We start from the raw sequence: 20152 nt of genomic DNA on the forward strand, positions 1-20152 counted from the left end.
TCACCTCGTCAAGAAACAATTCAAGAGCAATGGAGAAGACCCGGTGTTTTGTCCATGCCGCCCAAGACAGTCTCCCGTTGAAGACTTCAGAATGGGAGCAATTGCAAGACCACTAGTGTTGAGTTCATGTGCAGGAGGCTCTGGCGACGCATGTTTCAGGAGGATGAATTACATGCTCTGGTCGTGATGGTCGATGTCCACGTCCACGTCGCATGCTCACATGTTCTGGAATACAAATACCCTCTCCCAGATTTCTGCTGTGCACAGTTCCCTCTCCCATCCTCAGCCGACACGAACTCCATCTCTCTTCTCTTACACTACTCTTTCTTCACTTGAACATTGTCAAAGCCACTTTTCATGCCTTCCCTTTCGCTCTCCTAGCCTGTGCAAAGATTCTCGAGAGCTTCATGGTCGACCCATGCGCATTTGGTAAGTGAACCACTGGTACAGCAAGGCTCACCGTTCTGGTTGCAGATTGGTCAAAACAAAGCATCGAGTCACTGTCTCACCTTCCTCTACAGGCCATAAATTCACTTCTTAGTGCGTTGATTCTCCTAAGTCACTCTGGCCGCTCGCAAAACACCATCCTTGTCGCAAATTTGGCCTGCCTCCGTCCTGCACCCTCTTTGTAAGAACACGGCCAATCCTTCGTCTGAAGTCAGCCCACGACGCTCCTCATTCAGCCACTTCCTGACAACAAATGTACAACGATCTTTCTGATGGACACAACGGCCTTTGGACTGACAGATGAGACAAGACAGAAACAGTGATTGAGTCTCGGTGCAGGCCAAAATGCCTAGCAGTCAACGCCCTGCCAAGCGTATGCTTGTTCGTTGGTCGGGTAAGTTGAGACAACACTTACCTTATGAGCCCCAGTCTAACAGGTCGCTAGATGACCTCGACAAAGGCGTCCTTCTCGCTGTGCAGTATGCTTCTGCGGAAGCCGGTATCAAGCTGCCATGTAAAGCTCAAATGATGGAGTCTCACCTGTATCCCTTTCGCTAACCAGAATCAACAACAGGGGCCCGAGTCGCCGAGTTGATGGGTCCAAGATTCACCGAGGGTGCCATAGTTCAACATCTGACAAAGCTTCGAGGCATCATGGCCAAGAACGGAATTCCTGTCCCGCCGCCTTTGAAACGTGGCATGGTCACCAAAGAGCCTTCAAAAATCTACGCCAGTGCCAACAACAAACACAGCTTCGATCAAGTCCCACCAATGCATCCCGGCACGCCAGAAGTCAAGACTAGGGAGTTTACGTCCATCTATGACAAATCAAACGCCTCGGTACCAGCCGAAAATGAGGACGAGGCCAAGGATAAGGCAAAGGTCAAGGCTAAGGCCAAGGGCAAAGGGAAAGGTCGGTGCAAGACACGTCGAAACATGAGTGATGACGACGATGATGAAGAGGATGATTTGGTGCCAGAGCTGTACGACACGGACGATTGGGAGTACGGTCACAAGAAGAAGCGCATCAGGAGAGTAAGAGCCAAGAATATCAAAACTGGGCCTGATGCTATGCTTTTCACTCCAACGGGTCAAATCGTCAAGGTTGAGGATACACGCTCGGCAGTCAGTACGAAAGTCGACGATTCAGCTGGACCTGCAACTCGCACTCGTGGAGTCAAGCACGACTACTCTATCACAGAAGCTGGAGCTTCGGACGAAGAGGCAGAAATCAAAGAAGAGATGGTTGACAACGTCGATAATGTTGATGACGTCGCCGATCGGGATGACGCCGATGATGCTGGAGGCGAGTTGTCGTCGGAGGAGCAAGAGACAGTTGCTTGCAATGAGACTGGACGAGACGACACTGTAGCCGCTCATGATGCTACTCGTGTGCCAATCATTCGTGATGCTCTATACGGCCAAATGCAGATGGATGATCACTTCTGTACCGGTAATGAGGTATGCCGTTTTCCAAAACACGCCTAGTCGATGCTAATAATGATAGGATCTAGCTCTTCGAAACCAGGTCCTTTTTGGCGCAAACCCAATTACCGTTTTTTCTCCTATGAATTTCGGGTCTTCCTCTTTCATGGCTCCACATGGCATGGTTAACGGCCAATTTCAAGGCAATGCAGGCAACATGTTCGACGGCAGTCAGGTAGGCGGACAGTTTGGCACGGGTATGGTAGATGTTAGCCAATATTTGGGAGAGGGGTCTCTATTTACTGGCATGCCGATGGTGAATCCAGTTCAGCAAGGATACTCTGCAAGTCGCATTACTCCCAATATGTATCCACCATCTACCACTTCGTCTTACCCGGGAACCCGGAACAACTCGGTTGCAACTAGAATGACAGCTTCATCTCTCACCTCGCCGTCTGACAACGAGGCAATACAGTCTGGAATGGTAGGAGCTGTTGCGGCACGACAAGCTCAGCCTGAGGACGTTCTCTGCGACCACGACATGAGTGCCGGTGTGCCCTCGGAAGAGATCGTTTGGGGCGGCGGCCACTATGTTGATGGCATCTGAGTCAGTGTTGATAAGCTGACAGATATGACTCCCAGAGGTTAACGTCTCGAATAGTCACTCAACACCCCAGCCAACACATCATTCAAACGATTTGAGTCACTCATCGGCGTCTGGAGTGCAGGAGATGCTCTGCACCGAAAGGGGAGGTGACGGTTTGTTCTCTCATGGGGTGAAGCATGCGTGGTGTAGTCCGGGCAGAGTTTCATACATGAAGGAAGACCTTGTCATTCCCAAAGGAGATTCACAGGGCTGGCGGCATATGTTCATCTCATGGCTTAGTTGCCCTCGTTAACTCTTCCGGGGTTGAAGGGTCCGATGAGCTTTGCTTGGAGAATATAGAACAACGAGCTTTAGGGTCAGTGAATTGTCAGCTGCTAGTCATCAAGGACAGCTAGCCAGTGTTCACCGCCATGGTCAGACAGAGACTCAGACAACAGAGTTAGAGCTTGAAAGACAAGACTATGATAACTCTCCTCCATTCCTCAGGCAAAAGGTTCCGCGCCAAGGCTTTGATGACGCTAATCCCAAAATGGGCCTTGTCGCTTCTGTTGCTTTCGAGAAACTCTCCAAAAATTTTTTTGTTGTTGACTGGCAGTTCCTCCATTCATTCTTCTTTTCTATTGTGGTCATCAACCCATTGTGCCATCCTCCGTCCTTTTCATTCACTCTCCCTGCCTCATCTGCGTCCTCTGACCCCGCCCATCATGCAACGTGCTCTGTCCTCCGCCGTGCGTTCCTCAGTGTCCCTTTCTTCCCCATACTCCAGATCCGCCGGCAGGAATCTACAACAACTCCGATTCGCCCACAAAGAACTTAGATTTGGCGTCGAGGGCCGAGCTCAGTTGTTGAAGGGTGTTGAGACTCTCTCAAAAGCTGTTGCCACTACCCTCGGTCCGAAGGGTCGAAATGTTCTAATCGAATCGAGCTATGGTTCCCCCAAGATTACAAAAGGCAAGTGTTCCATGACACGAAATACACAAGTACGAGGAAGAAGAAGACCCTCTCGCTAATCAGACAATTAGATGGTGTTACTGTCGCCAAGGCCATCACATTGCAAGACAAATTCGAGAACCTCGGTGCCCGACTGATACAAGATGTTGCCTCCAAAACCAATGAGGTCGCCGGTGACGGTACGACTACTGCCACTGTTCTTGCAAGCGCCATTTTCTCCGAAACCGTCAAGAATGTCGCTGCCGGATGCAATCCTATGGACTTGAGAAGGGGTACACAAGCAGCTGTGGACGCCGTTGTCGATTTCCTGCAAAAGAACAAGAAGGACATCACCACAAGTGCCGAGATTGCCCAGGTCGCCACCATTTCTGCCAATGGTGACACTCACATTGGTAACCTCATCTCCAACGCCATGGAAAAGGTCGGCAAGGAAGGCGTCATCACTGTGAAGGAAGGCAAGACGATCGAGGACGAGCTGGAGGTCACCGAGGGCATGCGCTTCGACCGTGGCTTCACCTCCCCATATTTCATCACAGACGCCAAGTCCCAGAAGATCGAATTCGAGAAGCCTTTGATCCTCCTTTCTGAAAAGAAGATTTCTGCCGTCCAAGATATCATCCCAGCTCTCGAGGCATCCACCCAGCTCCGACGACCGCTCGTCATTATTGCCGAGGACATTGATGGAGAAGCATTGGCTGTCTGCATCTTGAACAAACTTCGGGGTCAATTGCAGGTTGCTGCCGTCAAGGCTCCCGGATTCGGTGACAACCGCAAGAGCATTCTTGGTGATATTGGTATCCTGACCAACGCCACGGTCTTTACAGATGAGCTGGACATTAAATTGGAAAAGGCCACACCTGATATGCTCGGCTCCACCGGCAGCATTACCATCACCAAGGAAGATACCATCATCCTCAACGGTGAAGGAAGCAAAGATGCTATCGCTCAACGGTGCGAACAGATCCGAGGTGTCATGGCAGATCCCACCACGTCAGAGTACGAGAAGGAGAAATTGCAGGAACGTCTCGCCAAATTGTCTGGTGGCGTGGCCGTCATCAAAGTCGGTGGCGCCTCCGAAGTGGAGGTCGGAGAGAAGAAGGATCGTGTCGTGGATGCCCTGAATGCCACTCGTGCTGCCGTTGAAGAGGGCATCCTCCCTGGTGGTGGTACTGCTCTGATCAAGGCTGCTGCCAACTCGCTCAGTGATGTCAACCCCACCAACTTCGATCAACAGCTTGGTGTCAGTATCATTAAGAATGCCATCACCAGACCAGCGCGAAGAATCGTTGAGAATGCTGGTTTGGAGGGTAGTGTCGTGGTTGGCAAGCTCATGGACGAATTTGGCTCCGATTTCAACAAAGGTTTCGACTCGGCCTCGGGCCAGTACGTCGACATGCTGAGCAAGGGTATTGTGGATCCTTTGAAGGTGGTTCGCACCGCTCTAGTTGACGCTTCTGGGGTTGCGTCGCTTCTGGGTACCACTGAAGTTGCCGTCGTCGAGGCACCGGAGGAGAAGCCTGCAGCGCCACCAATGGGAGGTATGGGCGGTATGGGCGGAATGGGCGGTTTCTAAGGTCAGCTTCAGAGTGAGCTAGGTCAAACCCTGCTCTCTGTTATGCCCGTGACTTTTGCCTTGGCAATTTCCTGCGCTTCAGCGATTCCATTCTGTTTGGCATACCCTTACCTCAAGCATCGCATCATTCGACAATCTACCGGCATCACAGACGACGTTCCCCCGACTCTATTCTTCCAAAATTATGGCACTTGGATAGGAGGACTTGGTTGAATCCGCTCTTGGCATATTGTACACTGTAACTGTTACAACTACTCCACTCCACTTCCGATTTTTGTGTTGTTTCTACATAAAGGCCCTCACATTGAATCCGGGGCAAGGATAAAAAAGATGGTCAAGGAAGGAGATTCAGCATAATGATGATTCCGAGAAGGCTTTCTAGGGTGTGCGGAGGTGTTTGAGAAGAAGTCAAAGAAGGTAAGTTGACAAGGAGGGTCGGACGGTGTTTGATTGTATCATAGCCTAGGTTGTGGTCCGAGAAGATACCAGTGTAAATACAATCGTACTGAATTTTGAAATGAAATGCATGCGATCCGAACCGCGGTTTCCCGTGTAGAGTGGATTCTACATCTGCACCTTTCGCTTGGCTTAGACATGTCCCGAGAATTATAGCCTCTGAAGCTGCAGCAAGCGAGTGAACACGTTCTTGTCTTCGTCGACTGATCTATTGAGAGCTTTCTGAAACTCGACCCTGAAAGGGTATTCCGCGGAGGAGGCTGTACTACAAGCTCAGAGCGCAAACAAGGGGCGGTCTTTTTGTCGTATCGCTAAGGGCATGTACAGACAAGGAGTTCCAGGGGCGGAATGTCAACATTGCTGAATTTGTAGATCGCACCGAGAGAGCTCGCGATCATTACAGGCTTTATAATTTAGCCGGTCGGACGCCGCTTTTAGCAGCCCTCTATTTGCACGTGATACGACAATGGACCTTATCAGCCACCCTTGACAGATCTAACCCCCCGCCCTCGCCAACCACTCTTTGCCACGATACCTCTTGTTGCTCAGACTTCCTCTGGTCGAACATATCGAGTTCCCAGACTTGCTATGATCGTTCTATGGCGGAAGCGATGACTATAAGCTCGCCGTCTTTGTTCCTAGATGCCATTCAGCAATCCTCTGACTGGGCCGCTTTTGCCTCAGGACCAGAGGCCGTACAAGGGAGGCATACCCAAATCATAGTACCCATCGCTCCAAATGGCGAGACGAAGAATAAAGAGGAAGTATCAAAGCGCAAGCAACCCAAGAGTCGCAATGGTATGTCTCCATCCATCCGATTCGTATCGTCGTGATATACGACTGGTTGAATATGTTCCGACAAAGCCTTTTCAAGGATGTGTAACGTGCAAGGCGAAGAGGATGAAGTGCGACGAAACGAAGCCGGTCTGTCAGCAATGTTCCCGCCGTAGAATTGAATGTGGTGGTTATGTAAAGGGTCTGAAGTGGAAGTCTGTTAGGAAGCTCGAGGATCTACGCAAAGTTGAAAACGGTAAGTTGGAACACGGAGAACCTTGTCGAGATGTAACTGGCTGTAATAGGCACGCACTTGACTGAGGAACGTTTGGAAGCTGCACCTCCACCTACGAACCTATTGCTCTCTGGCAAGCTCGACAGTGTTGTGGAAGACGTCGCCGGCGCGGCCCTACAGGACACAATCATACCCTCCTCGCAGCCCAGAGCTTCGAGTCGATCGAGATCTTCTCCTGACATCTTGTTACCCATGTCTCCTTCCTTCATTCTGAACCATCATATGATACCACTTCCTGGGCCGCCCAAATTAGCCTACCCGGATCACAAGGCTGAATGCATATTTGACGACGTTGATATTGGAATTTTCGACCGTCGGCAGTTGGATGAGAATACCCTGCCGAATCCTTTTCCCGATCAGTCACTGAATCTTGACGATCTTGATCTTCCCTTGTCAGCAACTGCAATGGAGGCAACTTTCCACGACCATCAATCGCCGCATCTGGCAGACTTAGTCTTACCCACACAAGTCACGGCTGCAAACACACACGAAAATCTTGGCAGGCATATTTACAATTCAGAGGCGGTAATTGAGTCAGGAGAGGCAGTTCACGAAGAAAATGTGGAGGAGAGTTCGTGGCAGATGACGGATTTCGATCCAATTGTTGAGACTTCTACTCAGCCTCTTGAATCTCCCCCACCATCTTCTGGTCCCGCAGCTGGCAAGGATCTCCTGCCTTGGTACCAGCAGCTACGGCCTCCGATTGTTACTCAAGAGATGATAAGGCATCTCTTCGATCTCAAGACTTGTGACATCCTCTCTATAAAGGATGATCGGACCGAAAATCCGTGGAAGACGCTTGTCTGGCCGCTGGCCCACAACTGCCCTGCACTTTATCATGCACTCGCAGCAATGACCTGCTTACACTTGTGCAGGACTCAGACAGAACTTCGCGTTCAGGGTATACGGCATTTCCAACGCAGCATGGAAGTACTCGCCGACAATGAGGACAATGGCAACATACCTCTCGCTTCGGCCCTCGCCACCAGGCTAGCCCTGGGTTTTGCTGAATCCTGGGACCATCAAAAATCATCGACCGGCATTGATCATATCAACATCGCCAAGAAACTAGTTCGACAGGCCGTCTCCAAGCATCAGACCTCCAAGCTGGTTGCTGGCGAGCTGAGCCGTCTGAGTTTCCTGGCGAACACTTGGATGTACATGGACGTTATTGCACGCTTTACTTGCACCGACGATGAGAGCTCGACTGACTTCGAATTCATGACTGCCTGCATCCTTCTGAGTCCAGTTCCTCGTGAGCAACAGATCGACCCTCTCATGGGTTGTGCGATCACGCTATTTCCTATGATCGGCCGCCTGGCGGATCTTGTCGGCCGTGTTCGAAGACGGACCGAAAAGCGCAATTCTCTCGCAATCATCTCCAAGGCGATAGATCTGAGGATAGCCATAGAACATTGGATTCCACCAATAGACTTGGAGAAGTTTGAAGACCCCAAATCCAACATCTCAGACTCGATACAAACAGCTGAAGCTTACCGGTGGGCTGCACTGCTGATGCTCCGCCAAGCGGTGCCCGAGCTTCCCTGGTCACAGTCAATGTGGGAACTTGCTCAGAAGGCTCTCGTCTTCCTCGCCACCATCCCGCTCACATCGCGCAAAACGATCGTGCAGATCTTCCCGCTGATGGCGGCAGGGTGCGAGGCTTTCGAGGAAGAAGATAGACACTGGGTTCGCGAGCGCTGGGATCTTATGTCTAAGCGCATGATCACCGGAATAGTCGACCGATGCAAGGAGGTTACTTCGGAGGTGTGGCGGAGGAGGGATGAGTACGCAGCGAGCCATGAATCATGTCATATCTCGAGGGCTATCAATTCACAGAATGGCCTCGATCCAACGGTCAAAAACTCAAGTTCTGGGTGCAGATGCTCCCCGGGGGGTCGAACTCCTTCGCACTCGTCTGACTTTCCAGAGTCTGTAGCATTTAAGAAGGGTATAGATCCTCTGACGAGAGCTGGAAATATAAAGTACACAGTCAAGGGCGACTTGCATTGGCTCGGAGTTATGAAGGATTGGGGATGGGAAGGTAAGGCGTTTCTCCTGTCGAAAGTCACGGTTCATCCATTCATAGATGCTAACGCTCATGAATTATTCCAGTCATGCTCGGGTAACTCAGTCGCGCCCGCTGCCCTCTTTGGTCGACTCTGTATGACTGATTATGTCCGGACTGTACGACGACACTGTTTTGGCGTTGTCATTGTTTACATGATCTGTTGTTCTGCATGAACGTACCAGTGTTCTTTGCACAGCAATACAGATGTGGTTTCGAGCGCTATGGAAGCGGCTTTCTAGGTATACAGGATCTACAATCACTGAATATTGCGTTCTCCAGATGGCTTGTTTGGCACCACGTGCGTCGTCGCTCTAGAAATGTTCGAGATGGGCCACATCCACATCTCTGGCCAATAAATAGACTTTCAAGCCCTTGAATGCACTCTATCGATCTCAGTCTGTTTCATACTCCATTCCCGTCTTGCTTCCTCACTTTGATTCGAAGTGCTGCAAGGGTCGTGGTCCAGACATCCTCCCACAGGCCTAGGGGTGGGTCTCCACTCTCCTCATAAGCGTCGATGACGGGCCTGTCCCATACAAGGTCCGCATCCTGAGGACGTACAAATTTGGTCCTTTTGATGAGTTTCCATCCGACAAAGAGCAGGATACACACGAATATCATCGTGTAATACGTGAAGAACGTTCCAAGGTCCCAGAAGCCGGGGAGAAAGACAGCGTAACCTTGGATCAAGACGACAATGGTGACGAAGATTAAGCCGAAGATATTGACGTTTGGTTGGAACCAGCCTGCGCTTCGAGTCAGCTTCCTATGCTCGCGTGAGGGAATGTGATACTGCATACCTCGATATGGCAGGGTCCTACAATCAATGCCTTGGACCTTCAAAGCATGATAGAAGAACAAATACGTCGTTCCCATAGAGCCTGTGGTGATATACTCTGCGAAAGCGCCAGGGTCGTTCCAATATCGAAACCCATAGGCATCACCCTCAGGATTGCCCCCCACCATCGTGATAAAGGTGAAACAGAACAAGATGAGTACCAGGATAATCTTCCCGGACGAAAGCCAGAATTCCACCTCCCCGTACCAGCGGACCGCGAAGACACTGATGACGCCATAGAACACAATACAAGCCAAGCACGCCGCCCACACGGGTATGTCGTCCCTCCAGAATGTCAGGACAAGGGTTAATGCAGATATCTCGAAAGGTATAAGAATTGCTTCATAGAGGAAGAAGTTCCAACCAGCCATGAATCCGAAAGCGTCGTCTACCCACTTTCCAGCATATCGAATAAAGGACCCAGCAATCGGCATGTACGCTACCATCTCGCTGTTGATGGAGGCGATCATGCAGCTGTAGAACAGAAAGGCTAAGAACAGCGATCCCGGCCCGCCCTCGAGCAGTCCCCATCCGATGCTGACAAAAAGTGCTGTGCCGATGGAGCCGCCGACCGCGATCCATTGAATCTGGCGGTTGTTGAGCGAGCGGTGCAGATGGTCGACATTTTCGACCCGACCGATGTTGTCGGCACTGAATCTGGGTTGCAGGTCCGGGAGGTCCTTGATTTCTTTTGAGAAGTCCATCTTGGAAGCCATGATAGCTGAAGAAATGATGTGGATCAATGAGGTTGTGGAAGGAAATCTCTTGATGATGATGACTTGAGACCAACATACTTATATGCAAAGAGGGAACACATCGACTTAATCCTCACAACCGATTATCGATTGCCTGGCTGATGGTAGCACAGCTGAGGCCCCTGACCAGACCTTGGAATAGATACTCAGTCAGATAACAAAGAAAGGAAAGGGAAGGGGACTTCCCTGCCTATTCCGTTGGATAAGGAAATTTGGCCAATCGAGCAAAGATAGGCGTATCAAAACGCCAGGCGCTCGCAAAGCCCTCCGGTCTTCTGGTGGCGAGCTCTGTAACCAGTGAAAAGTATTCTTGTCATCTAAACACTCCAGAAGCTCATTCGTGATGACTATGGAGTTAGGCATGCTCCAGTCTCGATTCTGGTCTATGAGGGGATCTTTTTATCTGTGTTGTTCTTTCCCCTAGATCTGTCCATACGTTATGGACACATCAGAGCGATGTGTGCACTCTCTGCTGGTTTCGAGCACTTTCAGATGCTCCACCTATGATTTTTAACAGTTTCTCAATTGCACCACTGAAAGGTGTCAGCTCCCTGGTCGAGACGAAGAGCGCAGGACAGAGCTGGAGATTCCTTTGGCGCCGTGCATGATGGCAAAGAATATCTGCAATATAATCGTTCTATACATTGTCTATCGCAGTTGTTGATCAAAATGGAATGCTGCAGAAACGAGTCCAAGTCGCGAATACCACTTTCACGGCTCCACAATCTCCCTATTCGTGCCAGCAATCCACTCCTCTTGCTGCTGGAGGAATTTCTTGATTTTCTTGATATCCGTCGGTTTATTTGCCCGGTGCTGCTCTTCAAGGACCTTGAGCATTCTCCTGAGGCGTTCCTGTAAGACCTCCATTCTGTATTCTGTCCATTGAAAGTATAATTCCGATGACTCTGAGATGGGCCTGATAGTAGTGAGAACCGATGAATCGGGCACCAGAGGGTTGCGAGGCCGGAATGCTGTGACCATTGTAATACGCTCAACCCCTCCGGCTGCGGCTAAGGCCTGGTGCGAGATGCACCTGCCCTGGAGGACAACGGCACATCCCTGGCGAGCTGTAAGAACGTTGCTAGGTGTCAAACAGGGAGATCTTTGAAAAAGCTCACCATCTGAGGTCCTCGTACTTTGAGGATTTCTCCTGAACCACTCCTGAGCGCTGTTTCACCGCCAACCATCTTGGAAGCGTCGGACATCATGACCACGCAGACAAACGGATAGCTGTCATTATGCCATTTGGTGATTGGAATGTCGTCGTCGGACTGATTCGTCACTTTTCCTTTGTCCTCACCTGGATCCTGGACGGAGACGTTGATATTGCCAATCTCTATATCGATGACAGGGATGAGATCGACACCGGCAATTTTTGAGACAATGGAGAGGGTTTTGGGATCTTTCCAAGCATCATACATGAATGGTGCGTATCTGTACACACTGTTAACCGCGGTTCCAAAATACAACGGTTTGAGAAATGTTTAGGAAAACACGGCTTTGAGAGACTCACTTCGGGCAGTGGCCTCTGAGCTGACAGCTAGCAAATTCGGTGCTGTGCAAGCAGTTTTCCCACACTTCATTTGCGAAGATCTCGCTTCTCATAATACGGATAGCTTCTTCAGTGAAAAGGGGAAATGGCTCCGAAACGGCAACGGGAGAAATTCCCACATCTTCTGGAAGGCCGAGATCTTTCGTTGATAGTCTCTTGGGATCCTCGGTATATGCCAAATGCTTTTCAGCGTCAAAAGCCACGAGTGATAATTTTGTGCTTGGCCCGCCCAGCGTCTCTCTGATGATTGGCTTGATGCTGTTGAAACCAGGGGTGACTGGCACTGTTTGTACTTCGACTTGTGCCATTGTCGGGACAGTGAGAGAAAATTGCACGTATTTTCTTGTTGATGGGGAGCTTGGTACAAGAATGGAAGATGATGAGGAAATAGTACGAGCTTACCATCAACTGAACGGCATGAAATAGCATTCGAGGTACGCAATGGATCTGCCTTCCTCAACCATGATGTTTCACGATTTCGGCCCAACACAGTGCAAAGTGTTCCCTATCCGGTCATTGAATTTGCCTGCTTGTCGAGGTCTGGCCCACGCTGTCTCCTGTTGTATCCTTATCAGAGGTCGAATGGGGAAAGGGTTTTGGCTAAACTGAGTCAGGAAGCTAAATCCCCTCAATCCTCAGCCTCGGATTCGTTCTCTTAGGTTCTTGATCGCTGACTGGTTCGGGTTCCTCGATTGTGGCCCACCTCAAACTATTGGGATCCGCCAGCCTGACGGACCTGGACCTTTCTCTGTGATGATGCGGCTTCGGCGGGAATTAGTATCAGGAAGGACAGTCTCAAAACTTCCTCCAGTTTCAGGACCGCTCTTTATTCACCCGAGTCTTTAGCATCATCACATCTGAATTAGAGAGCCTTTATAATCTAGATTGCCAAAGCTCTGACAGTCGACTTTTCTTCTGTCCTCTGGGCTGCCATCAGATCGCTATTATCGATTGCACAACCTTCTGGACCCTTCATTAATGATGGGTATCCCAATCTTGAGCCCTCCCCCGCCAATAGATCCCTCATACAAACCATCCACATCCATCACATCAATTCGTGCAAATGCGCCCATCGAAGAAATCCTCTCCATAATGGAGCGCGACGGTGGCGTGATCTTAACCGACTTCGCCACACCCGAAGACCTCGCCGCCATCGATAACGACGTCGAGGCCTACCGCAAGCAAACCCGATCGACAGAGAAAGGTGCACTGCACATCATACCGAAAGAGACACTCGCGATACCAGGCCTCGTTGGTAAATCGCCCACCATCGCGAAACTGTGTGAATCGCCTGTCTTGGAAGACCTGCGGACGCACATCCTGCAAGACAAATTCAGCGTGATCCGCGAGGACTTCGTCGAGGAAAACACGATCAATCCGCTATTGAGCATCAGCATTACTTTTTACATCGGATATGGGGCACCGCGGCAGAGGCTGCATAGGGACGACAACGTGCATGGTATTAAGCATGGTGGGAAGTTTGATCTTAAGAAGGCAAGTCAATTTGGGTGCTTAATTGCAGGGTCCAGGACAACTCGGGAGAATGGTGCCACGATGTTCATTCCGGGATCGCATAAGTGGGATGATAAGCGGCGCCCGAGGACGGATGAGGTTTGTTTTGCTGGTAAGTGTTTGTACCATTTCAATCGCTCTAAAGACGTACACGACGTTCTCTGGTGCAGAAAACCCCGGCTAACCCCTCGGCATCCAGAAATGGACCCGGGCTCCGCTCTAATCTTCCTGGCCTCCTGCTACCACGGAGGGGGCCACAACTCCGTTTCAGACGAAGTGCGGAAGGTCCACGGACTCTTCTTCATCAGGGGGACGATGCGGACGGAAGAAAACCAATTTTTGGCGGTGCCAAGGAGCAAAGCGCTGACGATGAGCGATAAAATGCTCTCGCTTCTGGGATATAAGAAGCCGTCTACTGTGTTGGGGATCGTAGACAACGAGGATCCGGCGCTGAACTTAAGAGCTGTCCTTGATAAGGCGAGCCATTAGTTGTCTGAGTGAAAGCCCAAGGGACGTCAATTGGGAGATTAGGTGGTAATATTGCTGTCATTTCGCAGAGGCGGAAGAGGTTGAAGGATGCAAGACCTGAGGGATACTCACATGTCTCTCGTGTGTTGCCAAAATTGTGAGTGGAGGGATCTGCACATTTATTTTCAGCCTCACAGTCGTGTCAGCGTCGCAAGCTTCATGTGTGAAGACACCCGATGTTGATGACTAGCCATAAGTGTTAGCTCTGGGTCGTCCGTACAACATGCGCGACTGACCAGGCGGTATGTCGACCTTGAAAAAGCCAGACATTCCTTGTGCTGTATGAACGATCTTGGTAGCCCTACCTCCGCATTTGTTAATGATAATGACGCACGCGTTAGGGGAAATTTTTGTATTTGAAATCGTCTTCTTTGGTAGTCTTATTAGGGTCTATATTGGTATAAAATACCGTATTTACTAGTTCTTCGATCATATCCCTTAGCTTTTCCTGGTCGCTCTCATCCTCTGTCATATTTGTATGTTTGCTGTCGACTCCTATATCAACGCAACAAGACGACTTTCACAGAAGGGTCTTGGCCAATGTGGCCGTTCCACAACGTGCAAGTCGTTTAGCCATGAAAATATGCAATGTGATAAGACGAGTAATCGCGGAGATGTTTGGAACCAGTATGTCGACGTTGTGAAAATGCGGCCGAAGCAGGGTCTTTTCTTCAACAGCAGCTCGTTGAGTGTTGACCGCAATACGCGCAGCCAGGGGGAGACATGATAGAATATATCATTTGGCCACAGTGTTGTTGAATAGCTACTGTGCCACCACAGAGGGACCATGAAGCTCGTTCAAGTTGCATTTGGTCGCAAGTCTGACGTTTACCTTGCTGGGAAGGTCCATGTTTACAAGTGGGAGGCTGCAAGGACACATCCCAGTTTTGCGGATTTGACAAGTTATTGGAAGAATAAATATTCTCATGAGAGACATGAGGTAATGGAAATAGACAGCAACTCAATGGTCACTAATGTTCTGATTTCCATCATCATCATTTGATCTAACGTTACCGCTGGGTTGTTTCAGGACCCTCGGACAAGTTCATCATACACCTTGAAGCTGCGGAAAAAAAGCTTCGTACCTGAAATTTTTCTTTTACTCTTCTTCAATACCCATCAACTTCCTTTCTGCATATTCCCTGATCTTATCTTCCAGCACTGTTCTGCCCCATCTGCCTGCAACTTTTGCTGCGGCCTCGAGCATCTTTCCGCCTCTATCCTTCAACAAACCCACAATTTCCAAAGCTTTCATCCCCCTCTCCTCGCCTTCACGACATTCGACCGCTAACAGCTGCAGCAGAATCTTGTCAATGTCAATCTCACGTCTCATAACTTCTGTCTTCTGGGCGTGGCCCGCGCGTTCACCGAGGGACTGGACCAAATCATCCCAAAGTCCAAGTAGAATGGAAGATCGGACGAACACCTCCTCCAATCTCACCGCAGCAGCGGCATTGGTCTCCTCTTCACCCTCTTCACCTTTCTCTGCAGGTCGGCAAACTGGAATTTGAAAGTCAAATTCAGTAAGAAGTGGGCGCGGGAAATAAGGACTCTTGTCACCGCCTTTGAGGATGATGCAGTGGAACTTCTCTGCCGCAACCGCAACCGGCCAATAGGTCTCTTCTTTCTTTCCATCTTTCAAACGATCTAGCAGCCTGGTATCGAGAAGGGGAACCCACTTTGCCTGGCCCATTGTCCGCCAGTGCAAGAGGGTCAAGAGAATGCCATTGCTGTCATAGATACAAGGATCACCTGCGTCACTCCAAATGACTGTTTTTAGACCCACTTCCTCTTCATTTGAGTCTGGCGGCAAAGTGCCTAAGGCGAGGACGTCTTCGTTCTGGCAGTTCTCCTCCCGCCTGATGTCGTCGATGCTGTACATAAGCTGTGTGCAGCCGTCAGCGCCAACAGGTCCGTTTCCGACTGTCATAACATAGTCCCCCCATGCGGCGCAGGTCACAGCGGGTGCGCTTTTCATGCGCCAAATCCTCACGGGTGTACCAAACAAGGTCCATACCCGCACGTAATTTCTGTTGGTGACGGCCACAATATATCGGCTACTGAGCGCGATGCATATCGCTTCTTCGCCATCAGGGAGACTGATTCGAGAATCCGAGCGCGAGGTCCACGCTTCATGTGGTCGGTAGAAAATCAGTGCCGGTTGTCCGTCTTTGGCTGGACATGAGAACAGTGCACCGGTCTCGTTTAGGCAGGCCTTGTCGTACCGAAAAAGATCAGTGAAGTGGAAGTCTCGGTACATTTCACGGTCATAAAACTCCACGGTCACCGTGTTGTGCGTGTCCTGATCGACCGTCCAGACAAATCCAATCAAATTCAGACAAAGATACTTGCGATTGCCTCTCCAGGGTGTGGCTCCGGGTTGGAAGGGTTCATGCACCTGTGGCTGCCAGACATCCAGTCGGCTGCGTTTGGTGGAAAGATCGTTCGCTTCTCCGAGATGGCCGTTTGTTCTCTTCCCGTTTTCATTGACGTAGCCTCCACCGTCGTCATCTTCAATCCAATCATACTCCTCTTCAGGCCCGAGGAGTTCGTCCAGACTATCAGGCGTTCCCCCGCGGCGCCTGCCCTGACCGTTCACGAGCGGCTTTCTGCCGTTTAACGCTGCAGCACTTTCGTCTAATGGATCATGGAAGAATGGCGCCCTAACCCTTGGCCCTTTGAGCAGTCTGATATGAGCATCATCTTTGAGGAAGTTTGGGATGATGAAGACCTCGCCTTGATAAGTGGTCCAGTTGAAGATGTTTTCTCCGTGATTGTGCCAGGCGATATTGATGATCTTTTCATAGTTGAATCGTTTCAGGATAGTCTGGGTTTTGGTTTCCCAAATGACCAGTTGGTTGTCTGCGCTGGAACTTGCTAGTAAAGCTCCATTTGCTGACCACGCCAGAGACGTAATATCGCCGTCATGTGCCCCCGAAAATACTCTTTGATGTGCCCCATCTTCCACTGAAATGACTTGTATCTCTCTTGTTGGTGTTGCACAAGCAAATGCTCTTCCATCTGGATGCCACACGCATCTTGAGGTAGGTGTCTCCGCGGTCTCAAGTCGTTTTATGATCCCATCAATTGTCCTGAACAAGTTCGGTTCGGGAGTAGCCAACGAGTATATGTAGATGATCCCATTGGTGCAGGACGCCGTAAGATATTTGCCGGAGGGGTCGTAGGTCAAATGTTTAATTGGCTTTGGGTGTTCTCGAAGGATGGTGATCTGCTCAATGTCGTGTCGATTGACAATTTTGATCTCGAGTTCACTGGGAACATCAGAAATTGGAGGATCAAAAAGGGGAAGGAGGGAAGAACACACTCGCTCGAGACAGCAATCCAGTTCTCATCGGGAGAAAGAGCGATGTCTCTGATAGGAAGTGTCGTTCTGACCAGCATCTGCTTGAAGTCTCCCGATGGTACCGCGTACTCGCACACGGTGCCATCTTCGCAGCCGAGAATAACATAGTCGTTCTATGCGTGTGAGCAGATAGTCCATATTTGGCTTGTGTTTAAGAATTTCCTACCCCTGATGCAACAGCAAATGTCTCCCCGTGAGTGTCAGGTAGTAAATCGGGCTCGTCGTTATCGTTGGTTCGGAATGAACGGGCGAAATTTCCAATGCCGGCAACGATTAGTCTCTGGCCATCGGGAGAATACTGAAGGTAGGTAGGGCCAGGAGGCTGAGCCGGGCGTCCAGGAAATGGAGGTCTTTCAGGCATATTGACTCTGGATTGGCGTTGAATCCAAGAATGAGTGCTTTTCCTAAGCAAAGGCGCGTTAAAAGTTAGGATGCGGAGCTGACAACGCGTTGAGACGCGTGAGGCGCGTCGATGGATCCCCACCAAAGGGATCGCTCCCCCACATTGGCCGTTGGGGGCAGAGAAGGCTGAGTGAATTAAGGGGCATTGCGTGCCATCATCACGAAGTAGGATTTGTTTGGACCGATGAAATTACTTAGATCCGAGATTCGACGGTAGAAACAGTTTTCAGGTGCTTGGGTTTTCCTCTGGGTACGGCACTATTGTCTGCAAAGAGCCTCCGTGATCTCGAGCAGCGGCTTTCCTCTGGTATATTCCAGTGTCTCCACTGGTGACAATGCTATTCATACACACATTCAAAGCAGAATCCAATCCTTCCAATCATGCACCTAAGGTCTACCCGGCCCACGTGGGAATCGTTAACTTTGATCCCTTTTTCAAGAATTCCAATGACTTTTGTATATATATGGTTTTGGCGCCATGACGGCCGTCAGGGGCTGGAGATAACTCACCAAGCTGTCCACAGTCGTAGGTATATAGACTTTCGAACCCCTTCTATACTCTTACCAATGGCAACTTCTTCTAACACCTCCACTGCGCAACACTACACATATTCAGAGACGTCATCATGTAACTGGATGCGGTGACGATTGAAGAGGCGCAGAATACTTGTCACAAACATTTAGCTGTGACAGACTCCTGGGCGTGGACTGCTCCAGCTGCCAGACATTCCTCTTACTGGTCCACGAGTCATGGCCAGCCGTGGAAGTGGTTCTATGACAAAGATAGATGGGCGTCAATCCTCATCGACCTGAATCGAAGCCGGGATCCGCCTCACTTCCCGCTACCATTATTCAAGCTGAGGATAGCGTTGAAAGGATGATGTCGGCGTAAATCGGTGTTGCAGCAAGTTATAACCGCAATTAACGTCGCCCTCGCATTTAGACAACAAATTCTTGGCGACGAGTTTCCCGCACGCGGACCAGCCATTGTAGAGCTGTAGCTTAGGAATCGATGGCTGCCACTTGGCTAGGAATGCCGAATCTCGAGTAGAACTCTCTGTTGATTAGAATTACGGAGGCTGGCCTTGTTTGGAGAATTTAACAATTTCTTGACAATGCCGGATGTCTCGGGACGTTTTCAGAATTGAGTTATTGGGCACAAATTCCCCTAATTCAACTTGCTATGAAGCAAGCTCCGTGACCAATTGCCGAGTTTGATTGTTTCATCGAGTGGGGTTGTCCCTCAACCTGGAAAAGCCCGATGGACGCCTTAGGCAGAGATGCTTATTCCACGCCATGGTGAATCTCGATTTAGGTGTCTGGTGGTGTGGCGACAGCAGCAGCAGGGGGAGAAGGAGGAGGTGGGTACAAGCATTGTCGAATATGCGAAATCACATCTTGAACATATTCGCGGCCCTGAGGCAGAACTCTGTCCATGTGCATGAAAGGGTGTGGCACACCTTTAAATCTCCTCATGATGACTTTATTTCCAGATTCCTCAACCTTTTGCGCATATGCCTCAGCTTCGTCTCTCAAAGGATCGACTTCGGCAGTAGCGATATAGGTCAATGGGGCTAGATCCTTAAAATCGGGAGCCTTCATAGCGTCGGCAAACCAGGAAATATCTCGCCTTTGGTCCTTTGGTCGAGTTCCGGGGTGCTGACTTGACAGCGACATCCATTTGAACGTATCGAACCATTTCAATTTCTCCCAATTCAGGAGGGGAGCAAACTCGGCCTCTCGCATGCTCGGCCATGGGCTCATATTAGGGGTCGCATATTTCCTCACATCACTTATTGTTGGCGTACCGACGATGACACCCTTTAGCTTATCTCCGAACCCGCCATCTCGGAAGAGATGGTTCAAGATAAGTGCGATGGTGGCCCCAGAAGATTCTCCACCAAAAGTCATGTTTGTTGAGTCGATGGAGAAGGTTTTGTGGTTCGCGAGGATATGGGCAACAGCCGTTAAACCGTCCATAATGCCGATTGGAAAAGGATACTCAGGAATCAGTCGATACTCAATATCGATCACGCAGCAGGGAACAGAGGCACAAATGTGGTGACAGATGTGGGCATCGGTCTCGAGGTCACCTACAGCCCAGCCTAGGAGTGTCAGTGACACAAACAGTCTCAGCCGAAGGGATTGATGGTTATACCCCCGCCGTGGAAATTGAAGTGTACCGGCCATACTTTGCGCTGTCCTGGTTCTTCTCCGGGCGGCACGTAGACTCGGACATTGATGTCCCCTGGGTATTTATCCCATCCTGGTACCTGAGTCTCTCCAATACCACCCACACCGGTCGCAGGCGAAGTGGCGTAGGAGTACAAGGCTGAATAGTTTTGGCGGACAAGATTTAGATCGGTGGAAGCAGGAGGGCCATTTGCGATGTAGTCGTTGTACAATTTGACAAAGGCAGGATCTAACCGATCGATGACAGAGGGATGGATGGGATTACGAAGGGGTATGGCTGGCGGCTTTGACTCGTCGTGAGCATCTTGCATGCGAAGATCGTGGGCGCTCATGTTGAGAGCAGCTGTCGCATGACCCTTCTCATCCGATGTGAATTAATGCGGGGAAGGTGGCGGTATTTCGAAACGAG

At 50.2% G+C, this 20152-nt stretch overlaps 8 protein-coding genes across 8 annotated transcripts; 4 read left to right on the plus strand and 4 right to left on the minus strand.

Annotated features, from left to right (window-relative positions):
• Positions 1 to 792: 792 nt before the first annotated feature.
• Z518_11378 (uncharacterized protein) lies at positions 793 to 2479 on the plus strand (the record flags this gene model as incomplete). Its single annotated transcript, XM_013411073.1, has 4 exons — positions 793 to 841; positions 893 to 961; positions 1022 to 1908; positions 1955 to 2479. 4 exons carry the CDS (start codon positions 793 to 795, stop codon positions 2477 to 2479), a joined length of 1530 nt encoding a protein of 509 aa, XP_013266527.1.
• A 704-nt stretch (positions 2480 to 3183) lies between these two features.
• On the plus strand, positions 3184 to 5003 carry Z518_11379 (hsp60-like protein; the record flags this gene model as incomplete). The annotated part of the gene is made up of 2 exons (XM_013411074.1): positions 3184 to 3436; positions 3502 to 5003. The coding sequence occupies 2 exons, from the start codon at positions 3184 to 3186 to the stop codon at positions 5001 to 5003; spliced, it is 1755 nt and encodes a 584-aa protein (XP_013266528.1).
• A 1067-nt stretch (positions 5004 to 6070) lies between these two features.
• On the plus strand, positions 6071 to 8657 carry Z518_11380 (uncharacterized protein; the record flags this gene model as incomplete). Its single annotated transcript, XM_013411075.1, has 5 exons — positions 6071 to 6257; positions 6324 to 6387; positions 6458 to 6489; positions 6539 to 8572; positions 8644 to 8657. 5 exons carry the CDS (start codon positions 6071 to 6073, stop codon positions 8655 to 8657), a joined length of 2331 nt encoding a protein of 776 aa, XP_013266529.1.
• A 344-nt stretch (positions 8658 to 9001) lies between these two features.
• Z518_11381 (uncharacterized protein) lies at positions 9002 to 10153 on the minus strand (the record flags this gene model as incomplete). The annotated part of the gene is made up of 2 exons (XM_013411076.1): positions 9002 to 9345; positions 9400 to 10153. 2 exons carry the CDS (start codon positions 10151 to 10153, stop codon positions 9002 to 9004), a joined length of 1098 nt encoding a protein of 365 aa, XP_013266530.1.
• Positions 10154 to 10903: 750 nt separating this feature from the next.
• Positions 10904 to 12052, minus strand: Z518_11382 (uncharacterized protein; the record flags this gene model as incomplete). Its single annotated transcript, XM_013411077.1, has 3 exons — positions 10904 to 11251; positions 11311 to 11626; positions 11706 to 12052. The coding sequence occupies 3 exons, from the start codon at positions 12050 to 12052 to the stop codon at positions 10904 to 10906; spliced, it is 1011 nt and encodes a 336-aa protein (XP_013266531.1).
• Positions 12053 to 12722: 670 nt separating this feature from the next.
• Positions 12723 to 13745, plus strand: Z518_11383 (uncharacterized protein; the record flags this gene model as incomplete). Its single annotated transcript, XM_013411078.1, has 2 exons — positions 12723 to 13368; positions 13456 to 13745. 2 exons carry the CDS (start codon positions 12723 to 12725, stop codon positions 13743 to 13745), a joined length of 936 nt encoding a protein of 311 aa, XP_013266532.1.
• Positions 13746 to 14883: 1138 nt separating this feature from the next.
• Z518_11384 (uncharacterized protein) lies at positions 14884 to 17509 on the minus strand (the record flags this gene model as incomplete). Its single annotated transcript, XM_013411079.1, has 3 exons — positions 14884 to 17056; positions 17110 to 17261; positions 17315 to 17509. 3 exons carry the CDS (start codon positions 17507 to 17509, stop codon positions 14884 to 14886), a joined length of 2520 nt encoding a protein of 839 aa, XP_013266533.1.
• Positions 17510 to 18861: 1352 nt separating this feature from the next.
• Positions 18862 to 20075, minus strand: Z518_11385 (uncharacterized protein; the record flags this gene model as incomplete). Its single annotated transcript, XM_013411080.1, has 2 exons — positions 18862 to 19655; positions 19709 to 20075. 2 exons carry the CDS (start codon positions 20073 to 20075, stop codon positions 18862 to 18864), a joined length of 1161 nt encoding a protein of 386 aa, XP_013266534.1.
• Positions 20076 to 20152: the final 77 nt, after the last annotated feature.

This window comes from Rhinocladiella mackenziei, assembly GCF_000835555.1.
Source record: "Rhinocladiella mackenziei CBS 650.93 unplaced genomic scaffold supercont1.13, whole genome shotgun sequence".
In the NCBI taxonomy this organism is placed as follows: domain Eukaryota; kingdom Fungi; phylum Ascomycota; class Eurotiomycetes; order Chaetothyriales; family Herpotrichiellaceae; genus Rhinocladiella; species Rhinocladiella mackenziei.